This window comes from Pseudonaja textilis, chromosome 1, assembly GCF_049901715.1.
Source record: "Pseudonaja textilis isolate UNSWEBS1 chromosome 1, rPseTex1.2, whole genome shotgun sequence".
Lineage (NCBI taxonomy): Eukaryota > Metazoa > Chordata > Lepidosauria > Squamata > Elapidae > Pseudonaja > Pseudonaja textilis.
The window spans coordinates 260409173-260433376 of record NC_141990.1 but is presented as its reverse complement, the minus strand read 5'-3'; the positions used below and the strand labels follow the sequence as shown (position 1 = coordinate 260433376).

Below are 24204 nucleotides of genomic sequence, written 5' to 3'. Positions count from 1 at the left end.
GTCAAACACTGTGGCTCCGCAAAAACTTAAAAAGTAGGACTTTTTCCTATGGTCGGAAATGTCAGCAAGGTCTATGGCATCTAGGAAACAGTCACATTGGTTTCTGTAGGACTCCCATGTTTCCGCTGTTGGTCTGAAAGGCGGGAATGCAAGGTTCGAAGTCATCTTGACTCAGCGGTGCCAGATCTTTCGAGGAAAGTTGAAATTCGCGCTCATGAATAGTGACAGTAGCTCTTAAAGTGACATTCAGCTCGGTAGTGACTTTGGCTTTTTGTAGTGACTTAGCTCAGCAATTCTTTGCCTGGTTGCCTCTTATATGTATCCCGCCCTCGTCGCCAGTGTTGTAGAGCAGCGGAATAACCTGAGGCAACACAGAGTGAACTTCAGCTTTTACTTTATTGTAGCAATAAAGGGTTGCCGCGGCTGCTGCACTAACAAGATAGCCAGCCCGCAGACAACAGCTGATGCTGTTTGACAGCTTCCTTTTATAGCCGGCTGTCAAACGGCATCAGCCAATAGGAACGGTCTAAGTTCCCACTGGAAACGCGGATCGGAGTGAAGACTTCAGCTCAGTCTTTTCTGAATGCCACAAGTACTATTCCCTGAATTCCCCTTTGTGAGAATTCATTTACAAGATTTTGGTACTATTGGAAGAACTATCCTTCTGGGTTCAGTTCCAAGTGGGGAAAAAGACACTAGATTCATGGAAATTGCTAGGAAAGAAGGTTTAATGGTGGGCAGGACCACATGCCTTGGTGCTGCTGGGCAAAAAGGGAAGAGATGCTGAGAATCCCTTGGTTTTATGCAGTGGTGGGATTCAGCCAGTTTGCACCACTTTGGGAGAACGGATTGTTAACTTTCTGAGCAGTTTGGTGAACTGGTTGTTGGAAGAAATCATTAAGGCAGAGAACTGGTTGTTAAATTATTTGAATCCCACCACTGGTTTTATACCCTCTGTTGGGCCCCACCTTAGTTTTTCCTGTTCCTGTGCAAGAAATGTATCCCATTGGCTGTCAGACTCCCAGGGGTGGGGGTCTTAGCTAACTTTGTAGACTTTGTCTGGACCACATGGCTTCACCTAAGTGCTGGCTGATGCAATCTTCCCAGGCCATGTGGTGAGATGAGTACAGGGTTTTGTTATGTAGAATACTCTGTCCCAGGCCTTAATGGCCTGCCCATTAACAAAAGTGGGGGTGACCTTCTGCTTCTGAGGTGAGTTTCTGCTTCTCTTTTTAGGAGAAATATTCTGCCTTTTTAGTATACCCTAAAGCATTTTCCTAGGAAGAGTGGGTGCTAACTTTCTATAGCACTGAGGCTGATCTTAAGTATACATTGCAGGTTTGTTTTTTTTTGAAGATCAAAGATTTTACATTTGAGGTCAAGGTTATGGAAATTCTACCCCTTTGAGGCATTCAAGAGATGCTTTAATTTATTTTCAAATATTTATTATTCCCAATTTTCCCCTGGGAGAAAAGAAGTTGACAATTAAAACTCCTTAAATTCTGGACAGGAAGTTAGCAAATGTTGGTATAATAGACTAATTAATTTTTTTTTTAAATTAAACGTATATTGGTAGCAAAACCACAACATCAAGGGGATAATTTCAAATGATATTTGTATAATTTTGCCTAATTACTAAAAAAAACTGCACAAAAGTTGTGACAGTGGATTGGCTGAGAATGTAGCATTTTTGACCTAAGTGCAGGTTAAATTTCTTCCATTAACTTTGTATGGAATATTCCATTAAATTCCTCTACTAAAGTCAAATCATATTTTAACCTATTTTCATATTGGCTACACTCATAAATTACATGATGATTGGGTTCTTTTAATAAAGACACTTTTAATTTTTGGAAGTTATAACTCACTCCTCTCCTAGAAAAATGAAATATTTTAGGATATACTAAAAAGGCAGAATATTTCCCCTAAAAGAGAAGTAGACACTCTGAGAGGCAGAAACTCAACCCCCACCCCTCCTTTGTTAAAGGGGCCATTAAGGCCTGGGCCAGTCTATTTTACATAACAAAGAACTACCTTCTTCAGACAGACCCATAATAGGAATCACCCAAAGCCCTTTCATTACATCATCATCCAGCAAGGCTCAACCAAGCCTGGGACTCAGGACAGCCTACAGAGTTGCCCCTGCATGGCTCCATGGGAGTCTGACAACCAATCAGAATACAAGCTCAAATTCAAATCCCAACAGAGATCATGAAACCGAAGGACTCTCAGCATTTCCTTTTCACCCAGGAGCTCCAAAGCATGTGATTGTGTCCATCAATAAACCATCTTTCCAAACAGCCTCCATGTTTCTAGTGTCTTTTTTCCCACTTGGACCTTAGAAAGATATTTCTTTCAACATAATAAAGCAAATCACATCCTTCCTAGCCGATAGCTGTCCTCTTCATATGTAAGATTTCTATTATCTAGAACCCTGTTGCAGGCCATTGTGCCAAAACTATACATTAGTTTCGGGCTTCTTCTGTCCTTCGCTATACTTTAAAAAAAAAATCCAGAATTTGACTTGGATGCTTACCAATAAGTCCTCTGATCTATATCAACTTACTCTCCATGTGAGGGCTCTGAATCCCCGAATTATTTAGAAGACTGAAAGATACATACCAATGGCATATGGCCATGTACACTGCATGTAGATTCTTTTCTTCTGACAGAAATGAGCATGCACAAACATTGCAAGGAAACTAATATCACTTAAATGGAATTGGGTGGAGGTGGGGGAGGCTGTAGCAGAACTTTCATTGTAATCCACTCCATTTAGATCATGCCTGAACAATGATCTAGTTATCTTGTGATCTGCTATTGAGGACTTTCCCAAATGGTCCAAAGTTTTCTGCTACTTTTTATGTTTGACATTTCTGCCAAATTAGATCTCAGCTGCTTGGTAACACAAATTTGGCTTCTAGTACTGGCATCTTATTACTGAAACATCAGTAGAATTATCTGTGAATAGTATAACCTAACTCAGTAACAATACAATGTAGATTGTATTTAAACAATTACACTAAGGAATGGCTCCTTTTGAGCACTCAAGTGAACTCTTTGGAAAACAGAAAATAAAGGCAACTGGATACAATTGCCTACCTATTACTGAACACCTTGGTTGTAGATTGACATTTACGAGTTACAGTTTTAGTATTATTTCACATTTAAGAATCAATAATTTCTAGCAATATTGTGAAATGGAGTTTTCTGGGACTTTCATGTCTGTACAAATCAGTTAAATTCCCTGTTTTGGATTAAGTCTCAGTTGTAATGAAAAACCCTCATATGTATTATTGACACTTAAATCAAGCACTAGAAAATATATAATCCTCCAGATGTAGAACTATCATTTGCAATATATTTCACCAGTGGCCATGCTCTCTGCACTCTGGATATTTACATTTTGTTAGAATTGTTTTATAGTGCTATATCCATGCTATTTTTTATATGAAGACTGGAAGGATACATATTCCTAAGAAATGTAAGCCAGCTTAGCAGCTTTTTTTATTAGCAGAACAATGTAGCCCTTCTATTGGGAAATGTTTTATTTAAATAAAATGGAACAATTTATTGGAATAAATTGCATCATCCCAAGAGCTGAAATTATCTATATTTCCTGACCAAATTCCCAAAATTGAAGCATATATTCAGTAAATCTTATTCATATACTGTTGCTTTCTGTCTGTTGCTTTTTAACAACTCCCTGACACTGTGCAGACTTTTCTAATCAGTTCACAATGGTATTTATAAGGCAAGAATAATCTACAGTATATTAGTAGCAAAAAGTCAATGCCAGCATACAGAGCACACTGGAAAGCTAAGGATTATGATGATAACAAATTGAGATAATTCCTCTTCATCGATGCATTTATATTTTCAGAGTAACCCTGCAAAGCCAAATTTCATGAAGAACTAAGGTGGAAGCATTTCAAACATATTCTTTTTTTGTGAATATAAATAAATGGTCATTAGCCAGCTGCAGTTACATTACTGTATATAAAATTGTAGCTAAAAGAGTCATCTCTGAATCTCCAAACCAATACAATAATCTCTAATGATTTCTTACAATACAAATTATGGAGAAAATCTGTTAACTGGGTAACTGCTAAAGAATATAAAAAGTCAATAACGTAATAACATAAGATTGTTCCATTTAGGATATTGAAGGTTTTTAATATTGATCATGAAAATAGTTCTTTCCTAGCTCATATAGAGAGAGACAACCCACATTTACTGCATTTAGTGTTCAAATCTTAGTGCATTTCGTTTTGCTGATTCTATAGACTTCAGCAAGTCTTATTTTTAATTTACATTTGTTTCCAGAAAAATCTGCCCAGATATTTCAATTAATTCAGTAAGGATCCAGATTGGCCAAGGCCTTTCCAGAAATTTTTCAAAATGTACTACCTCTTGCAATTAGATTATCAAATCTGGCAGAATAAAGTAGAATAACATCGTAGATATACCATACATTATGGCAAAGGATATTTATGTGGTAGAGGAAATAATATATAAGCAAAATGTTTATTAATATTCTGATGCTTACTAGAAACTAGCAACAGTATTTCTTCAGTTTTGAAGATGTTATAAAATACTGCAATTTAAAATTAAAAGGTGAAAAGTATATAGAGGGAAAGGGAAAAAAGAGATCCAAATGCAATGCCCTTCCTATAAAATATTGCTGATTTCTCATCCAAATTCTTATGTGCCTTGCATAATAAACAACATCACTGTATCTACTCTGAAACTTGACAAACTATTTGACTGCCAGAAGTGTGTGGTGGTGGGATATACCAAGCCTTAAGAGACTATTTTGAAAAAAAGCAATTAAAATATCCAAAGCCTTCCATATATAACAATGGTTGATTTAGAAACACAAAAATTTGGAATTGATGGAATAGGTAGTCAACAAATTGTTAACACAAATATTTCTGTTCTTAACATACTTTTTCATGTTTATAGCAATTGTTTATGATAAAACTCTACAGTACTCTGGCCCCACTCCAGATCACTGTTTCCATGCAATACCATGATTGAAAACCCCAAGCAGCACTATCCACATCACCAGTCTAAGCGCATTGTGCAAATATATCAGCTTTATTTCTCTTTTGTGGAAATAATTACAGGCATTCAGGTAGAAACATATTAAATTAATGCAGTCTAGAGTTTAAATGCAAAAATAAATATAAAGTCCAGCAGCTGATTGCATTCATAAAACTTCCATCTTCCCCTTCAACGTTTAGAAAAAGATGTGCAATTTTTTAAATATTTTCTTCATATTGCAAAGGAAAAAAAAAAACCTCAAACAGCCAGGCTAGAAACATACAAGCACTTTTAACCCAAATATTTCTCTCTCAAGACTGCGCAGATTTGCAGACTGCTCTTCGAATTTACCACATTCGCAGTGGATCTTAGTGTTGATAAAGGAAAAAAAGAAAAGAAAATAATTGGAGGAGGGAATGGGATTCCGTCCTATCAAGTCCTTGCGAGGATTTAGATTTATCATACAATATAAACCGGAGCGTCGGAAGGCTATTTTTGTGCGAGGAGGGGAAAGCCGAAATGAAGGTTTATCAAGTCTTTTCAGAAACTGTCCCTTTTTTTTCCTCGCCCCCTTCCACAGAGTTCCTCCGCGCCAACTTCAGTATGAAGCAGAGAGCCGGGGGTGCGGTGGGGCGGGTGCACAGTCCAGGATCTCTCCTGCGGTGGTGGGTGAGGCGCGCCCGAGCCCAGTCGAGGCGCAGCTCCCGTCTTCAGAGAGCCGAGTCCGAGTCCGAGGAGTCCAGGCTGTTCCTCAGGCGGCTGCAGCTGCTCAGCTTCTTCTCCTTCTGCAAGCTGAGGTTCTGGGTGCTGCGGCGGAGGCACTCGAGGGACTGCAGGAAAGACTTTTTGGCTTTCTCCTCCTCCATGGGGGAGACCCCTTCCTCCTCCACCTCTTGGATCTCGTCGAAGGTCACCGGCTGCGTCTTGAAGCGGGACTGGCGGGGTCTGCGCAACTTGCCTTTGGCCAGCTTGGCGGGCCGGATCGGTTGAGGGAATTCCTCGGCGATGCACAAGAAGTGCGGCATCACCGCCTGGTAACTCGAGCAGATGCCCATTAACTCGGCGGGCTTGGCGGCGGCGGCGGCTGCTGCCATCCTGCTGCCTTCGATCCCCGCTTCCGCGCAGGGTCGAGGCGCGACACTCCCGCTCGCGTTCGGCACCGGCCGGTTGTGGCTGCTTCCCCTGAGGGGACTCTGGCTCCGCTCCGTGACGCTTGAAGTAGACTCCCCGGGAAGGAACAGAAATTGCGCGGGAAAGCCGCCGAGGACTCCGCCGACTCTTTTTATGTATTTTACTTATTTTAACGCCGAGGACCCCGCCGAAAAGGGGCACGGCGCGATCGAAGCTCCGGACCGCTCCTACCGACTCGCGTCGGCTCTTTGCTTGAGAGCTCCGCGCTGCGTCCCAGCCTTTTTTATACCCCTCGCCGGCCCACTCAGGAGCATGCCCAGATGACACGCAATTCCATTTAAAGGCGATGAGGCTGCTTTCCTTCCGCCTGAGGTCTCCACGGCTCTCTCTCTTTCTCTCTTAATAAAAAAAAGCAACAATAACAAAGTAACGGGGACAACCCCCGCGGTCACCCACTGCGGAGTCACAGGAAGCGCTTCTGCATCTCCGACGACACACACTGACACTCACGCACACGTTTCGCAGGCGGTAGAGAGAGGCGGGGGGGGCTGTATGTGTGTGTCCTAACCCGCAGCCAGAAACGCAGCTTCGGAGACCCCAGTGCCGAAATCTAGGGCTAGGCGGGCGCATCAACCCGGAAGCTGCGCGCCGGGATCCCCACCTTCAAACACCGGTTTAAACAACTTTGACGAAGCCCCGGGGGCGGCGATTTGCTTTTGCACCTGGCAGCCCCTCACGACTGGACGTGTCGTTGTTTAAACCTGGACCTGTGGCGGGGACGTATATATTCTTTCCCGACCCCAACTTTCTGATGTTCCTTTCCAGTGTTCTTGTTACCCCGTTTGCAATCGAGAAGAGAGGCCGTGTATTTAAGCCTACGACGTTTTGGAGAGATAAACACGACATTGTTGCTTCCCGGGTCGCTGACGAAAGCGAAGCTTAAGCCTTGTCGAAAGATAGAAAGGTGGAGTCGGTTTCTTTGGGCTCACTCCCGTGTCACGCCTGCCTCCGATTTTGTTTTGGTGGCATCTACAAGATCTCAAGAGGTCCCATGCAGCCCCGCGAGTCTGTTTTGGTGGCTATGGTTGCTTCATAATATTATGCAGGAGAATAGTAAGTTTGCGAGAAGGAATTCAGGTAATTTGTTACAGTAGTGCAAGAAAAAGAGCACCCATACAGTACGTTGTATAGATGCCTCAAGTCGAAAAGCTAGATAAATTGGTTAAAAACATTTCAAGTGATTAAAAAGCACTCAAGTAAAAATAAACACAATTAGCCATATCTTGACTATAATAAGCCAGTTTCAGAAGTGCACATGTTGTGCATGTTGTTTCCTGTTTTCTCCACAAATCTCAGGACCTCAGGCAATGCTGTCATATTTGCATCTAAAGACCATATAAACATAACCTGCTGGCAACATTTTAGGCCACATCTCATGGTGTTGTTTTCATCTTGTTCTCAGCCCAGGAGTAGTTAGTTAATAAAGCCAGGAGTGAGACAGGTATACATTTTCCTTAACTGTATTTGTACAAATATTTACCACCTTAGCCCATCACCATCCATAGGGAACCTCAAGGGCTTTAAAATACATTCTACATTCCTCATTAGTGAATTATAACTTCATCCCACCATACCGATGAAATAAAGCTTGTTTTCGTTACTAATATAGTGACCCAGCAATGGCAGACAACTGATACTCTGATGATGATCCTAAAATCCCAGCCTTTGTCATCCATGAACTTGGAGGGAAATCAGATTAACTGGAACAGGTAATTCAGACAGGATGAGATTTGGCACTGGAGACAGCAACTTTCACATGTTGTAGTTTTCTGTTTAGGAATGAATCAGTGGTGCTGGAAGGCACTAAGTACATACCTGGTACATATATATATACACCATATGACTCAGTTTCAAAAACGTGCAAAGGACAGAAAATGAGTAAAAATAAAAATTAAAAAGTCAAATTAAGTCATGAGGTAAAGAGAAGAAAATGCAACTAGATTTATAATACGCTATACCACCATAACTTTCCATCCTTAGTGCGGTGGTTAGAATGCAGTATTGCAAGCTGTCTCTGCTCATTGTCAGGGGTTCGATCCTGACTGGGTCAGCCTTCCATCATTCTGAGGTTGGTAAAATGAGGACCCAGATTGTTGGGGACAATATGCTGACTCTGTAAACTGCTTAGAGGGGGCTGTAAAGAACTATGAAGCAGTATATAAGTCTAAGTGCTATTGCTATGATCAACAACACACACACACCTCTTTCAATGAGGGTTTTTATTCTTTAAACTTCTCACTAGTCTCTTTTTGAAGAATTCCTCAGTTTCATCCAACCAAAATATTCTCCTTCTTTCTTTTGGTCCCATTGGTTCTTTCTTCCCATATTTATTTTGCTACTTGCTTCTCATCAATTATCTCTATATCAGGAGTGTCAAAGTCAAGGCCCGTGGGCTGAATCTAGCCTGCGGAGTTCTTAGATCTGGGCTGCGGGGCCGCCTTAGAAACAGCGAAGGACTGTCTTGGCCTCTGCCAGCAAAAAAGGGAGCTTGGATGGGCCACTCGCAGCTGTCCCAGCACCCATTTTTGGCTGCAACGGCCTCCTGCATCCCTCTGCCAGTGAAAATGGACGTTAGGGAGGCTGTGCATGCCCCCCGAGCTGTGTTTTCACTGGCAGAGGGCTGCAGGAGGCCGTCCTGGCCAAAAGTGGGGTCCGGGACCCCCTTTTTGCTGGCAGAGTGCTTGGGCCACCATAGGCACCAACATGAGCGATGTCATGCTGGCCATGCCCCTTCTGGCCATGCCTCCCCCCCCAAGGTCAGACACAACCCTGATGTGGCCTTCAATGAAATTGAATTTGACACTGTTGCTTTATATGACCCAACCATTGCATCATACTGGTGACTTAGTTGTTATTTCATCCATATCTCAATTTCCTCTCCAAGATCTAATCCCAAACATTGGTCTGTTTCACATTCAGAACCTCTCATCCTTCTTGCTTCCTTTATTAATTATCTGTGTCTTATAATAAACAATGATATCAATTATTTTTTTATTTATACATTTCTTTCAATTCATTATTTTATTGCATATGAACAGGTTTATATTTAAATCGTGTATTGGAAACAAATATACCTTTTTTAAAACAAGGATTATCAGAGTTGAGCTTCAATCCATTATTCAAGTTGGGGAAAATTATACAATTTCTCCCAAAACCCACTTCTGTTTTTTTCTGTTTTACCACTGGAATGTAACCTGTACCCCTGACCAACCTTTGAAGAACAACTTTCATGCAACTCACTATAATCTCTTATTCCAACTTTTTGACACGTTTTAGTCCTTTCATTCCTAATTAAGCCAGCAGCTTCAATTCCAGCCATGCATTCCTCAGCTCCACAAGATCTAACCATATTCATTCAGATTTAACAAATCTGAAATAAGTTGTTCTGGTATTTCATTTTTTTCTCTCTTTACATTCATTTGTTAAGACATAATTTTTTACCACTTGGTTACATTCCAAGTCACAATTTTCCATATGCCTTCACCAGTGGTGGGATTTTTTTTTTTTAACTATGGTTCTGTGGGCATGGCTTGGTGGATGTGGCAACGGAAGGATAGTGTAAAATATCCAGTCAGGGGTGGTATTTGCCGGTTCTCCGAACTACTCAAAATTTCTGCTACTGGTTCTCCAGAACTGGTCAGAACCTGCTGAATACCACCCTCTGGCCTTCACTATTCATCATGATATTTCTCTTTGTTACTTTCTTAGCATTGCCTTTGGTCACTGGATCATGGATTATAGGAGCTGAATTTCCAGTCTTCAGGTTAGAAAACTGTTTAATGGGAATCAGATAAAACATCACAAAGTTCTAATTTGAGGGGGGGGGTAGTTATTTTTTCATCATATTTTATGATTGAGAACAGCAGGGAAGGTTTATGGGAAGCATACTAAAGCTACTTTTCTATAACTTTCTTGTGCATAAACAGGGAATATTAAGTATCCCATGGGGAACAGGGTAAGAAGCACTATTATATGTTTGGCATGGAATGTCTGAAGTGCATTGTGAATTAGAACCAGGATTCTAGTTACCTTCAAAGTGTTTATGGTAAAGACAATTCACTAACAGATTTATTCATAATTCATGGAGTTTCTACATGTAAAAAGAAACAATAAAGTGTTATTTTAGGACACCAGTAGGACAGTAGTAAAGTTTTGGCTAATCAACTAAAATCTAAGTATTTTGTTACTTAAATGTGTTACACTATAAAACAATGGAAGCAGCATCTTGGTGTCTTGTCCAGAATCTTCAAAACATTTGCCTGATCCACCCTTTCCCAGAAACCAAAGCTTTTGCATTAACCTGGGACTGAGGTTAATGCATCATCTGGCTCCCTTCCTAGGTCTTTGTGAGGAGTATATAGAATTGTGTTTGAAAGAGAAAAAAAAGGAAAGTAAAGAATAATACTAATTTGGCAATGGTAAATCTTACTACCAATTAAGTGAAACTTTATCAGTATTTTAAGACTACTATAGAAGGATTTTTTTTAGAGCCATGGTGTAAATAGTATATTATTATATGTTGGAACCTTTACTAACACTGAGCTCAATACATCATCATCATCATCATCATCATCATCATCATCATCATGCTTCAAACACAACCGGTTGCCCTTCAGCTCAGCCATAAGTACCATCTGTGGAGTTATTTCTACTGAAAACTGCTGCAAGTGAAAATCAAAGTTGAGATATAAACCAATACTTGAGACTTGAGGGCCTCATGGTTTTTTACAAAGCCCTCGCCACCTTACCTAAGTAATTGAGGAAACATTTAAAAATATTTCTTGGGAATGAAAGGTTTGAGCTGCAGGTGCAAAACAAAACATTTCCGTCAAGTACATGAAATAGAAAACCTGGAAGAATGTTGCTGATCTCAATAAACAGGTACTCCAATAAAGCATTAACATAATCTTTACTTCTATTTTAAGCCCAAAATAAATCAGGATTCCAAGATCCATTAAACTAACAAAAAAAAATCCATCAATGTCCCCTCAATGGTTATTGCATATATAATGTGCATACAGTATATAACTTTTAACAAATGAGTCAAGCTTTGTTCAGCTATGTAGGCAGGGAGCAAACAAGGAAGAACAAAATAGGTAAATGCTTATGGATTTAAGAAGAAGCAGATCCAAGCCACTTAAATCGGTATTATATATATATTGCAATATTCTTTCAAGCTGCTATTGTTTTATGTGAACAGGTAAATTGGCTCACTGTTATCTCCGATTAAAGACCAAATGTCATCTGAAAACTCAGAATACTTAAGAGACTTGACTTACACTTTGGAAACTAAGCTATTAATATCTATTGATTATACGGCACCGGGTATGACGGACAATCGCACCTGGTCCTTGGGACTCTGGGAGACTCTTCACAAGTGACGCTGCCAGATGACTACCTTGTTGGAAGAGTGTGTGTGTATGTGTTTCAGATGGGTCTCCTAGCTTAGGAGGAGAGAGCAATGGAGGAAGGGAAGGAATAGAGAGAGAGAAAGAGAGGGAAAGAGGGAAAGAGAGAGAAAGAGAGAAAGGAAGAGACAAGAAAGTTAGGAAAGAAAAGGGAAAGAAAAAAGGGAGAGAAAGGAAGAAAAGGGATAAACAGAGAAAGGGGGATGGAAGGAAGGGACAGAAAGAGAAAGAAAGAAAAAGAGAAAGAAAGAAAGGGAGGGAGGAGAAAGTGAATGAGATATCTAGTCCAACCACCTATTCCAGCAGGTTTAGAAGGGTGTGTGTGTGTGTGTGCTTGGCTGTCAAAACTCCAAAAACAGGTCAAGTAGCTCTGGGGAGGTCAATCATAAATTAGAACACTTGCTAAACAACTGGCCATTAAGAGAGGACCACTTGTATTTGGTTTGCCAGTCACATGGCCATGCCCACTCAGTCACATGACCACCAAACCACACCCACCTGGACACATGACCACCAAGCCACACCCAGCTAGCAAGCCATGCCCACAAATTAGGCCACACCCACAGAACTGGTTGTTAAGAAATTTGAATCCCACCCCTGGGTTGGGGGCACTGAGGATGAGTTTGCAGCACCAAGAGGGCGGTGTACTGAAAAAGTTTGGGAACACTGGGTTAGAGGATGTAACAACAGAGTCAGGTAGTGCATTCCAGGTGTTGACAGATCAAGTACAGATCAGATACAGATCAAGTCTTCTATCAAAAGAGTGGTTTTCTACTTCTTTTAATCAAGATTAATATTCTCTAGTGCTCATCCTATGATACAAATGTGTTTGAGGCAGATGATCATTCTCACAAGAAATTAGTCAGACTGACTGCATTATTTATCAGCAGATAAATAGCTGATCAGAAATGGTCAGAAACTACACAACTTTTGTTAGTGAAAGAAGAGCAAAGGGCCACAACATGCAGGACAGTGCAAAATACATTAAATATGACTTTTTGCTTTTATGAAAAATATATTCTGAGCTTTTGGATGATTTCCCATGCTAAATGTGTTAGATCTCTTCTAGAGTTTACAACTTTGAAATCCACTGAAAAAGAGAGAGACCAGAGCACATTACCTCTTATAGCTTCAAAATACAATAAGACAAAAAAAATGTTATCCATGCAAAGTCATTACAAAGACATAAAAATAATCCTGTAATGCAATTAACTATATTTCCCCCCCCAAAATCCATTCTATATTGCACCACCACCACCACCCCTTTTCAGCCATTCAGGTGCACTGGAAAAAACTGCTCTCATCTGGAACTCAGACATCTCTTTAAAGAAAAAGAACATAGCTTGTTTGCAATCAAAATTAGTAGCTATCTTCTAAACATGTGAATTTGATTAGATTAATAAGCCAAAAGGTCCTTATTCTACTCGTGAAATCATTAATGAGCAAATCATAATTTATATATGTTATATATTTTATTTTAAGGCAATATACCGTATTTGCATAATTTTCTGAATTTTTTTTCTATTTTATTTTGCTATTTAATTCTACTTAGAATTTCAACATTTGAAATAGGCTGCTGACACAGAGAAAAAAACCCTTTTACATAAACAGATGTTTGACCTGCCTCAGCAACTACCTATCGGGAAAGACTCAAAGACTCAAAACAAAGTATATTTGATCTCTAACCTAAAATTAAATACTCATTCATGCTCATTCTTTTCCATCGTCTCTCTCCCTTGTTTTATGAACAGAGTTCTGCAGCAGAACAACTATTTTCTCTCCATCTGGAAAGAGTGTTTACACCATACCATTGTGAACATAAATGGTTTGGGATAATTTTCTGCTGAGCATGTTCCATGTAGCTGAGACTGCTGTTGAGGCTGTATAGCAGCTTTTTTTGTTAATATGATCCATGCAGAAATTCTTTCTTAGCCAGACTGAAAAAAGAATATAAGATGGATAACAGGTGGGGAGAGTAGTTTTTGCTCAAGCAAGCCTAAAAATTTAAGTGAAAATATTCACTGATGTAATTTTCTAACTTGGGTTTTGGCTTGCAAAATGCCCTAATGTCTATATTTGTTCCAGTGGCTTAAGTCATTGCTTTAATCTCCTGGTATCTGAAATGTGACACTGACATATAGATGACTGATACTCCATGCCATGCAGTTCTCTAAGTATATTCCTTGCATACAGCAAATTCAATATAGCATATACATAAGGCATTCTGACTATATCTGGTAACACTTGAACCACTACATGTTATTTAAACCAACACTAGATAAAGGAAAAGCAATAACAATATTGTGACTGATTGGCATTCTGAATTACAGTATGTATTATTTTCACTATTTATCACTATCACCAGCTGACTAGATGAGAATTATACATTCTGCTGCAATTTTGGCATGGTTCTATTTGGTTCAAAAGCTACAAGTCCAAAGGCTGCAAGCCCCATTTAGCTCAGGGACTTAATTTTGAATAAAATTGCATAAGATGAACCTCTAAGCCTTTTTGATTTGCCTTAATTTTTTTTAGTGTTAGTGGAACAGTTGATAGTAATTTATGAAAGCAGCACCAAACATCGAGGAGTAAAGTTGCTTACCTTGAATGGAGAAAAAGATTTTTAAAACAAAAAGGCAGAAGTTTCCCCCTGTCCAGTCATATTTGGCAATAGGAGGTGGTGCTAATCTACATTTCTTAGCAGAGGGAGCCAGGATTGTTGAAAGGACATTACTGTGGTCATGTGGTCAGCATAACAATACACAGAGGCACACATAATGCTGTTACCTTCCTGCCAAATTGATACCCATTTATCTACTTGCATTTGCATGCTTTCAAGCTGCTAAAGCTGGAGCAAGGATGAAGCTTGCCCTGTCACGCTGCACTTGGGTCTTGAACCTGGATGATCAGCTTTCTAGTTGATAAGGTCAGTGTCTTTAACTGGAGAAGCCCTAGAGAAAAAGGATTTGAAGCCATCTGTAGAGCTGTTCTCTCCTACTGCTAGGAGACATGTGTGCCAGATGTTTTCAAAGAGGAATTTTCTGTGTTCAAAATTACCCTTAACAGAGTAAATATTCATCTTTTTCTCAATCCTGTACCATTATTTCACCAGTATAATACCATCATTTCCTGGAAAGTGAAGGGTGCACCCAGATTCTCTGAACGAAAATCTGAAATTACTAGATTCATCAGAGGTTTTTCAAAAAATAAAAGCCTTTATCTGATGATTTGCTACAATACAGATATTTATAAAATTAAAAATATTGAAGGCTTATTTCATTATACTGTAATTAATGTGCATTGCTCCCAATAATCATTTATTAGGTTTTATTTTTAAGTACTTTGTAAACATACCATAGATCCTTTATCAAAGTTAACTAGGAACAAATAAATGAATCTGGATGTGGTAAAGTGTGCAGCACATACTCTAATTCAAAGTTGTAATGGTCATGATTATCTCATTTCTGTAGACATTATTAGCTTATCTAAGTGATTTTGGTTTGAGTCTAAAGCTTATCTTCTAATTTGGAAATTGTTCACAACTACTAATATTAGGGCTGTCTCATTTTAAAAACATGCCTATTGCAATTTCGTGTACTATATATATGATTGTGGAATGCACACAAGGAAAACATTTTTGCATCTCAAGTATATTAGGACTTAATATGGGCACTATCTCATTCCTTTAATTTTAGCTTAATTCAGACCTCAACTGAATTTCAGCATCATCCAGAATTATAGACTGGTAATATATATCAAAGTCAGAGCAATGGCTGTTTTCCAACCATATGGTTCCATTACTAATAAATTCTCCTGCCTGTGTGCGATGAAGCTTTTCTCTTATTGCTCTCTCCCTTCTTTATCTGCAAATTTATCCCACATAATTTTTCAGTTTTCCTGGAGGGAGGGAATAGAAGAAAACTTTATTTTACTGGTCAAAAAAAATCCACCAGATTTAATTCTCTGTTTAATCAAAAATTTTAAAAGCCTACGCTCTTTAAAAAAAACACGCCACTAAAGTAAAAAGAAAGGAAGTGCAAAAGTATGAAAAGGGAATCAGAGGATATAGACATTTCAGTTTAGTACAGCTTAATGCAGAGACAAAGCAGAGATAGCCAATTCTGAACAACAAAAATGAGACGTCCCAATATGGATTCTGATGCAGCAAGTGGCTGAGGTAGTTCAGTTAATTTTGCTGACAGATGTCAGACTGAATAACAGCTTGTCTTCCAAACCATCAATGCCAAGCTACACTCTCATTAATTCAGCAAGTAGAGTACAAATGGTTTTCTACCAAATGTATAAAACTGGAGTATTTGAGAATGGTATTTGTATGCATACATTTTAAAACATGGAATTAAAACTGCGTGGCTTCGTGAAAGAGCTTTTGACAAGCTGTAATCCACTTGTTTCCATCCTCTTTGCAGCCATAGATGAAACACAGCACTTTGTACTTTTATCAGGATTATTTTTAATAGTTGCTCCACTCACATATTATTCTATCTCTATAATTTTCAGAATCAGCCTTTGTCAGAGTCAAACCAAACTCCCAAAGATGTATGAATCCAAGTAGCTTTATACTTTGGAAACTACTTCAAAACAATTGGATAGCCACACAGTTATTGTTCTTAAGTGAACAATAAAAGATCTCTGTGAATTTTGTGGAATTCTGACTGGAAGTTATCAGAATCCCCCAATTAAAAATGTGAAAATAGACACAAAGATAGGCAAACTGTATTTTAGCTTTAATCATCATTCATTTTACAATCCACGTTGAAGAGTTCCAGAAAAATCCACTTTCACAAGTGAGTCAATGGTTATTAGGAAAATCACAGGCCTTGCACCAGAATGGGCAGTGCATCAAACCAACTTGAAAATAAGGAAGAACTTCCTGATTGTGAGAACTATTAAATAGCGGAACAGCTTACCTTTCAGCACCCAGGTTTGGGTACTCCGTTTAAAAAAAAAAAAAGGTTGAGCAATCATTTGTCTGAGTTTAGAAGACCTCCCTGGTCCTTCCTATTCCAGTTGTGCTGCATCATCCCAGCAGTGTTACTACCAGTGATGGTTACTGTAAGGGTAGCTATTCTATAGAATAACATTTCACTTCCCAAGATTTCCTTGCTTTTTATCTGTTTTAATAGAAATAAAATCTACTAAGTTTTTCAATCCTGTTTTTCAATGATGGTAGTATAATCTCAGTCCAGTTGTAATAAACTTTAGCTTTTATAAATATTTAGAAAATCATGAAAACAAGGAAGAAAGACAAAGGATAAAATGTTTAGAGGTTGACCAGTATGAAGAATTCCTGAAATATTTACCTTTAAAATGCACCAAGTACTTCAACTAAGCCTGGCATTGCCCTCTAGAAAGCTTCAAGGCAAAGCTGATATCAGAAGCAGGAGAGACAAAAGCAAACATAAAGGCCACATTGCAACAAAACAAAACCAAACCCTTGCTCTTCCAGCGATGCTTGTAACCAACCAAAGGGCTATTGATTCCCACCTGATTGGCAGGACTCAGCATAGCCTGGTACTGCCTGCAGAAAAATACAGAAAGATTGAGGCTCTTTTTAAGCAGCACACAAGAGTGAGAAGGGAAAAACCCATATTAATCAAGATGTCATCAAAAAGCAGGATGCTTTGCTTGCTCTTGCAAAACATAAACTATCCTAGCAGAGGGGCAGTGTCATGCCTCTGTCAGAGACTGACTCTGGGGAAGAAGAGGAACAGCTGATAGAGAGTGGAAGTGTGGCTCCGGAGGTTGTGGAGGCGGCTGGGGAAGGGCAGAGGCCGGCTGAGCAGTCAGAGGAGGACCCAGGCCCATCCCCTATCCATCCTAGGGCACGCAGGGAGGAGAGGATAAGGGAGAGCTGTGGTCTACATGGGAGGAGAGGGCCTTAATCCTCTTCATGGGCTGCAGCTGTGACAACTGAATAAGAGGATGGACCAGCGTGCTAGCAAACACTGGAAACAAAGAGTGTTTTATTCCTGAATGAGGTTTATCTTGGTTGGCTTCTTCCAATGAACTATACCTGCTTATCTTCTTGAAGTTTGTAATTAATTATCCTGGTCTGTCATGGAACTTTCTTCAGTGCTGTTTGTTTTTGGTTTTTTTTATTGCTTCGTTGTCTGCTCTTGAGTTGGACTGTATTTCTTTTGTTTGGAATGTTATTTTGGAAAGAGTTTAATCTCCAACTGTGAACAATTGAACAGTGAAGCCAAGTTGAGGGCATTAAAGAACATTTATTTACATTTTGGTTTTTGTTACATTTATGGGACACTCCGGGTCATCACAGGCAGATTGCCCCTGCACTGAACCATTTTTTTAAACTGTTCTGCAGGCTTGTCAGGCCTTGTTCCAAAAAAGAGGCTACGATCCAGGCAGAGGAGACCAGTTCTTGTTAATTTGGGGGTAAACACAGTTCTTCCTTAATTCAGGCAGATTGTATGTATGTATGTATGTATGTATGTATGTAAAGCCCTGCAAGCCCTAAGGAATGACAGCAGCATAATCATACTCCCAACAGACAAAGGGAATGCCACAGTAGTAATGGATAGAAAAGACTATGAAACAACATTGACAGACCTACTCCAAGACTCCACATATAAACCCATAAACACAGACCCAACCACATATCTGGAAAAAATAACCAAGAAGAAAATTATAACCAGCCACATGAGCAAAGAGATCTAACAGGCAATCGTTCCAAGAGAAAAATCTTCCAGATGCCCCAAACTATACGGCCTCCCAAAAATACCAAAGAAGGCATACCTCTCAGACCCATAGTCAGCTCCAGAGGAGCACCACTAAAAAACCTAGCTAAACACTTAGCAAAGCAACTACAGCCCCATGCTGAAGCAGCAGCTTCACATGTACAAAACTCATACCACCTCTTGGAAATGATCAAAGATCTACATGTGGAACAAGAAGATCTGCTTGTAAGTTTCGACGTGGTGTCACTATTCACTCAAGTCCCGATAAAAGAAACTCTTGAAATCATCAAAAATAAATACCAACCCCCCAAACACCTCATGGAACTAGCAGAACACTGCTTAACCAACACATATTTCATACACAAAGGACAAAGGTACAAGCAAATTGAAGGATCCCCTATGGTATCACCACTGTCACCTGTCATTGCAAACCTGTTCATGGAAGAATTCGAAACCAGAGCCCTAGCTAATGCCACCCACAAACCCAAACTATGGTTAAGATACATCGATAACACATTTGTGATTTGGCCTCATGGAAAAGAAAACCTAAACAATTTCCTAACATACCTAAACAGCACATACCCCCATCAAATTCACCATGGAAATGGAAACAAACAAACAAACAACTACCATTCCTAGATGTACTAATCTACAAAAAAACAGATGGCACACTAGGACACACCATATACCAGAAGAAAACACACACCAACCACTACCTCAACGCCCAATCCCACCATCACCCAGCACAGATAAACTCCGTGGCCAAAACACTAATCGCCAGAACCAAATGCCTGGCAGACAAGACACACATAAAGACTGAACTATGCACCCTGACTAAAGTACTGACAGCTAACGGCTTCCATATAAGCAAAATCACAGGCCTGATCCACAAAAACACACTGAGACATAATGGAGACCTAGAAGATGAACAGACCTATGGAACAGCTACCCTGCCCTACATAAGAGGTACTACAGACAAAATGAGTAAGATACTACACAGACATCACATCAAGACTGCCTTCAAAACAGACAGAAAAATAGCAGCCATCCTTAGAAACCCCAAAGATAAAACTGACCTGGAAAACCAAGCCATATATGAAGTCCCCTGTCACATACATTGGACAGACCAATAGAATAATAAGTACCCGCCTGGATGAACACAAAAATGCAGTAAAAAAGCTGGAACACACTTCCTTACTAGTCCAACATGTGAAAGCAACAAGTCATAGCATCGACTTCAATGGCATCAAAACCCTAGCCACTACAGAAAATACCAGCCACAGAATTATCAGAGAAGCCATAGAGATTGAAAAAAGACCAGAAAGCATGAATAGAAGAGATCATTCCATCAGACTGTCAATTATTTGGAAGCCTGCACTCACAAACAAAAAAATCTCCACACCACAAGCCAGGCAAACACCTGGGCACAAACAGATCCCCCCTGATACCTCCAGCTCAAACACACCCCAACCAGGCACCCAGATGAAACCTAGCTTCCTAATAAATGATAGCCATCTGTTTACTCTGACCCAAGCCACACTAAAAGCCTCCAATACAGGAAACACAATGTTGCCAGCCAACCAAGACAACCCTCCCCCCCACAAAACAGACAGAAGATATTAGAAACACCAATCAAGCAGAACACAGCAAGCTCCAAGACCGATAAACACAGACCAAGACTCCCAACCAATCAGGATGAAGAAAAAACCATTCTGGCACAGCAGTAGGCTGGCACCAAATTTAAAACTGAAACAGCTGTGAAAGTCTGACTCACAGACAAACACTATACAGAAGCCTGATGATGGCAGATGAGATTCTGCTGAAATGTTGCTACAACTTTAAAAGCACAACTATAATGATGTAGGAAAATACCCGAACAAAGCTGAATACCATACATATAAATACCAGCGAAAATGTAAGATATATGTGTGTGTGTGTGTGTATGTGTGTGTGTATCTGACAAGTGCCTCTGTATTCACCAGGGCTGCCTCTTCCTCCCCCTCTGTAGGTGGGCAAGCATTTCATTCCAGTGGTGGGATTCAATTTTTTTTTACTACTGGTTCTGTGGGCGTGGCTTAGTGGGCATGGCAGGAGAAGGGTACTATAAAATCTCCAGTCAGAGGTGGTATTTGCCGGTTCTCCGAACTACTCAAAATTTCTGCTGTCTGTTCTCCAGAACTGGTCAGAACCTGCTGAATACCACCTCTGCTTCATTCCGATTATATAGTACTGGCAATCTCAATGGTGGGCACAGTGCTTGTCCTTATCCCTCCAAATACAATATCGAAAAGATTCTGAAAAAAACATCAGTCCAAACTGAACCTAAATCATGGTTTGGGCTTTTAAATCATGGTTTGGGGCTGAAACAGTGACATTAAGAGAAAGCTATGATCATCCCTTGTCACTGACCAATGCTAATGTGCAAAACATGGAGGCCCCCAGATTGCCTAATCTTGAAAGGATCAAAACATATTATGATTTAACTTCTCAGTGTTTCTCTCATGTATAATATAGAAAACAATTTCCACTCATGAAAATAAACAGAACAACAAAGAATGAGTTAATCCAGGGGTGCTGCTAAAGAAAAATATATATCATCTATACATTTTTGTACCAGGAGACAAACTGCAGCTTGAAGTAGACCTATTATATCTAGACTGCTGAATGGCAACTATCTTTGCTATCAGTTTGGGCTCATTTGTATTTTTTCAGCCTATATATGATACACTTCCTTTAAAGAGGCTTCCCCGCTCCAAAAAAAAAACATTCAAAAGTTGAACACCTCCTTTCTTATGTTATTGCTTTAATTCAAATTGGGGATTCCTGTACTGTAAAAGGATCTGAAAAGAAAGAGTAATATATTTTGTACTTCCCAGAAGAACAGTCAGTTCTGAGGAACAAAATCTTTGTCGAACCAGGAATATACTTATCAAAACTTCTCTGATAAAGAAACCTGGAACACATTAACATTTACAGAAAATATTTGGTCTTAGAAGGGCCGGTGATTCCTAATTCAAATAAATAAAAGAGGGTTGCTGTAGAAACAAAATATTTAAAATTTGAACACACAGCACACACTTGCCTACAAATTCATTAGTAGGATTTCTTGTACTTTCAAATGGAAACATTATCTGCCCAGAAAAGGCAATTTGGAAAACTGTGTTTAGTTAAGAAAAAGGTGCCACCACTGGATGCTAAGATATTTTAGGCTTCACAGACATCCATCAAGACTTGCTTTATATTGCCACTTGATGGGAAAAAAAATGTTGTCCCAGGCCACCCAAGGTTCATTTCTGTTGGTTCCCTGGGTCCTTAAGCATTTTTCTGTCATCAACTATCTGCAGCACTGTAAAGGTATTGGGTAACTTAGTCACTGATCATTCAAGCAATCCTAATGTAATGGATAGAATGGGGACAACTTGTCAGTTCGATAAAAATGCATGAATAATTTCAAGGGAAGACAGATTATAAAAGAAGTGCTTAAGCAAAAGAACGAGAAGATGAAGAAATAACAGTGGATTGGCTCTTTTCTGTTCATTTTTTTTTAAAAAGCTTCCTTCTTCCTGGTGGCATTTGCTTTCATTTTGATACACAGAAACTCTACCAAATAATGAGGAAGAGGTATGAAACATGTCTCTTTATAGATGGACAAAAATACTGTTGACCCAACAAACTATTTTTGTTTTAGGTCTGAAGGAAATAGTAATTAGAAGGTTCCAGAAGGTGGAGCAGTATAGATATGCAATGTTCAATGCATGAACCATTTCATGCTCAGAACAGCTGGTTTTGGATAGTTCCTATACAACCTGAAATGGATACATTTCAGCTGTCTGGGGTCATGCATGTTAGCAAATTCAGACAGAAGTGGTTGAGGGGAAAGTGTGTGAATGACAGAAAGGCAAAGGTAGAAAGTGAAGCAAAGGTGTTGAGAAGAACAGCAGTAGGCTAATTAATTGTCTCCGCTGGAAATCTTCCTTATTGCTAACACCAGTAAAGAAAGATATATTGCAATAAGATGATGAGGGTGAAGGTTTGTTCTCTTGAGCTTGTGGATTGGTTTCCAAATACCAGGCTAGGTAACATCTTCAGTAGAGTTTTGGGAGTGTCAGTGTTGTTGTTTTGTTTATGAGGACTTCAGGTGTAGATGTGTCAAGTGAGGATCTTGTGATGGGTCAGCTGTGAGTTGTCAGTGAGTCTTATGATGGTCTTGTGATAAGGAGATTACATAAGGTCAGGGTCATTGGGAAGTGAATTACTGGGGGGGGGGGGTTAATTGAAGGTCGGTGCTGTCTCTGGTTGGCCATGGGATTGATTTGGATTCTGAGGGGTTCATAGGCTGGTTCAGCTTAGAGTTATGATCAATGTGTCTTGATTAAACTGCCAGCCTTCAATGAATTCACAAGTGTTGTGGTTGATGGTGTGGCTAATGATTTTTGTGTTGCTCCAATCGAACTGGTGCTGTTCAGTGTTGGTATGGGTAAAGATTAAGGATTTGGAATTGTGGTGTTTAAGTACCAGCTGGTGTTTGTAGATCCTGGTTTTTAATTGATATGATGTAGAATTAGTTGTAATTGGCTACAGTTGATCTTGTAGATTACATTGTTTCTTTCATCCTTTTGTATTTCTGTATAAGGAGAAGAGGCTGAGAAGATTGGAGAGCCAGGTCAGTTGATGAGACATGCCATCAGCCCTAATCAACATGGGAGTGAAATGGGTGTAGCTGAGGGGAGGTAGTGAGATGGGGACTAAGCTGGTAAAATATTTTATAAACAGGAGCTACTCAGAATTAGAAATCTGGGTGGATCTTTTTTGACCAACAAATATTATTAAAAGGTATAAGGTTTTATAAACTGAAGCTCATTTCATGGGAAGCATGAAGTGGTTAGACTGATGCAGGATTTAAAGTCAGGAGGGAAAAAGTGGAAGGAGAGAAGGTAGGTTGCCTATGCAGGTTATGTGCAAAGCATTACAATAAATCAACAATTGTAAAGTGTCAGAAACTCCTTGTATTTGTTCAGACCTTCTGAAATCACCCACAACCTTTTGATGTATGCAAGTTCAACAATTTGTTTGAAAGCGCTGCTAAAGTCCCACTCTTCCAAAATGGTTACTTTGAGGTTTGCTGTGGAACATTATATGCTTTCAAGTTATGTTAGCCTTCTTTTGAGTTTTTTTGTCAAACTTTTCTCCACTATTTTTTTTGTCCCTATATAGAATCCAGAGGAGATAGCTGGTAGATGATGACATATATCAGTTGGAGAAACAATATGTGAAGGTGCCTCTAATTTGTGTATATTTGTTGGGGCCTATGATGTGATGTGTATATGCAGGAGCCAATTTTTGCCATTTTGCCATGATAGACTAACAACTGCCTCCTCCTATAATGTCAGAAGCTGCTCAGGGAAGGGAGATCAGTGTTAAATGAGGATGGAAATCAGAGGCAATGTATCACTATGCTCTGCCTTGATGTTATTTTATCCAAACCAGAGCACCCTAAGAAGCCCCAAGTTTCAGCTCTGCTAAACTGTAACCGATCCAAAATAGTTTGATAGAATCTCCAGAACATGAACTTTTGCTTTCAGTTTCTAGGGAAAACTACTGTCTTCCAATAAGGTTATTTATTGATATCAGGTTTATGCATATATTAAGCCATAACATAGTGTTTTTTTCTTAGCATATCTAAAGATATCATGTCTTGTTCAAAAAATAATGGCAAGATGAACAAGATTAGGTGTTGCAATTTGGATATAGTTTATGGTTTAATCTGCCATGTGAACTAGTCATAGCTTACTAAATAATCATGGTTTAACTAAATTTAGCAAGATTAATACATTTTATAAGAT

The 24204-nt window shown here is 39.5% G+C and overlaps 1 protein-coding gene across 1 annotated transcript; it reads right to left on the bottom strand.

Moving 5' to 3' along the window:
* Positions 1 to 5079: 5079 nt before the first annotated feature.
* On the bottom strand, positions 5080 to 6831 carry C1H11orf96 (chromosome 1 C11orf96 homolog). Its single transcript, XM_026707399.2, has one exon. The coding sequence runs from the start codon at positions 6138 to 6140 to the stop codon at positions 5757 to 5759; it is 384 nt and encodes a 127-aa protein (XP_026563184.1). The 5' UTR covers positions 6141 to 6831; the 3' UTR covers positions 5080 to 5756.
* Between the last annotated feature and the right edge of the window lie 17373 nt (positions 6832 to 24204).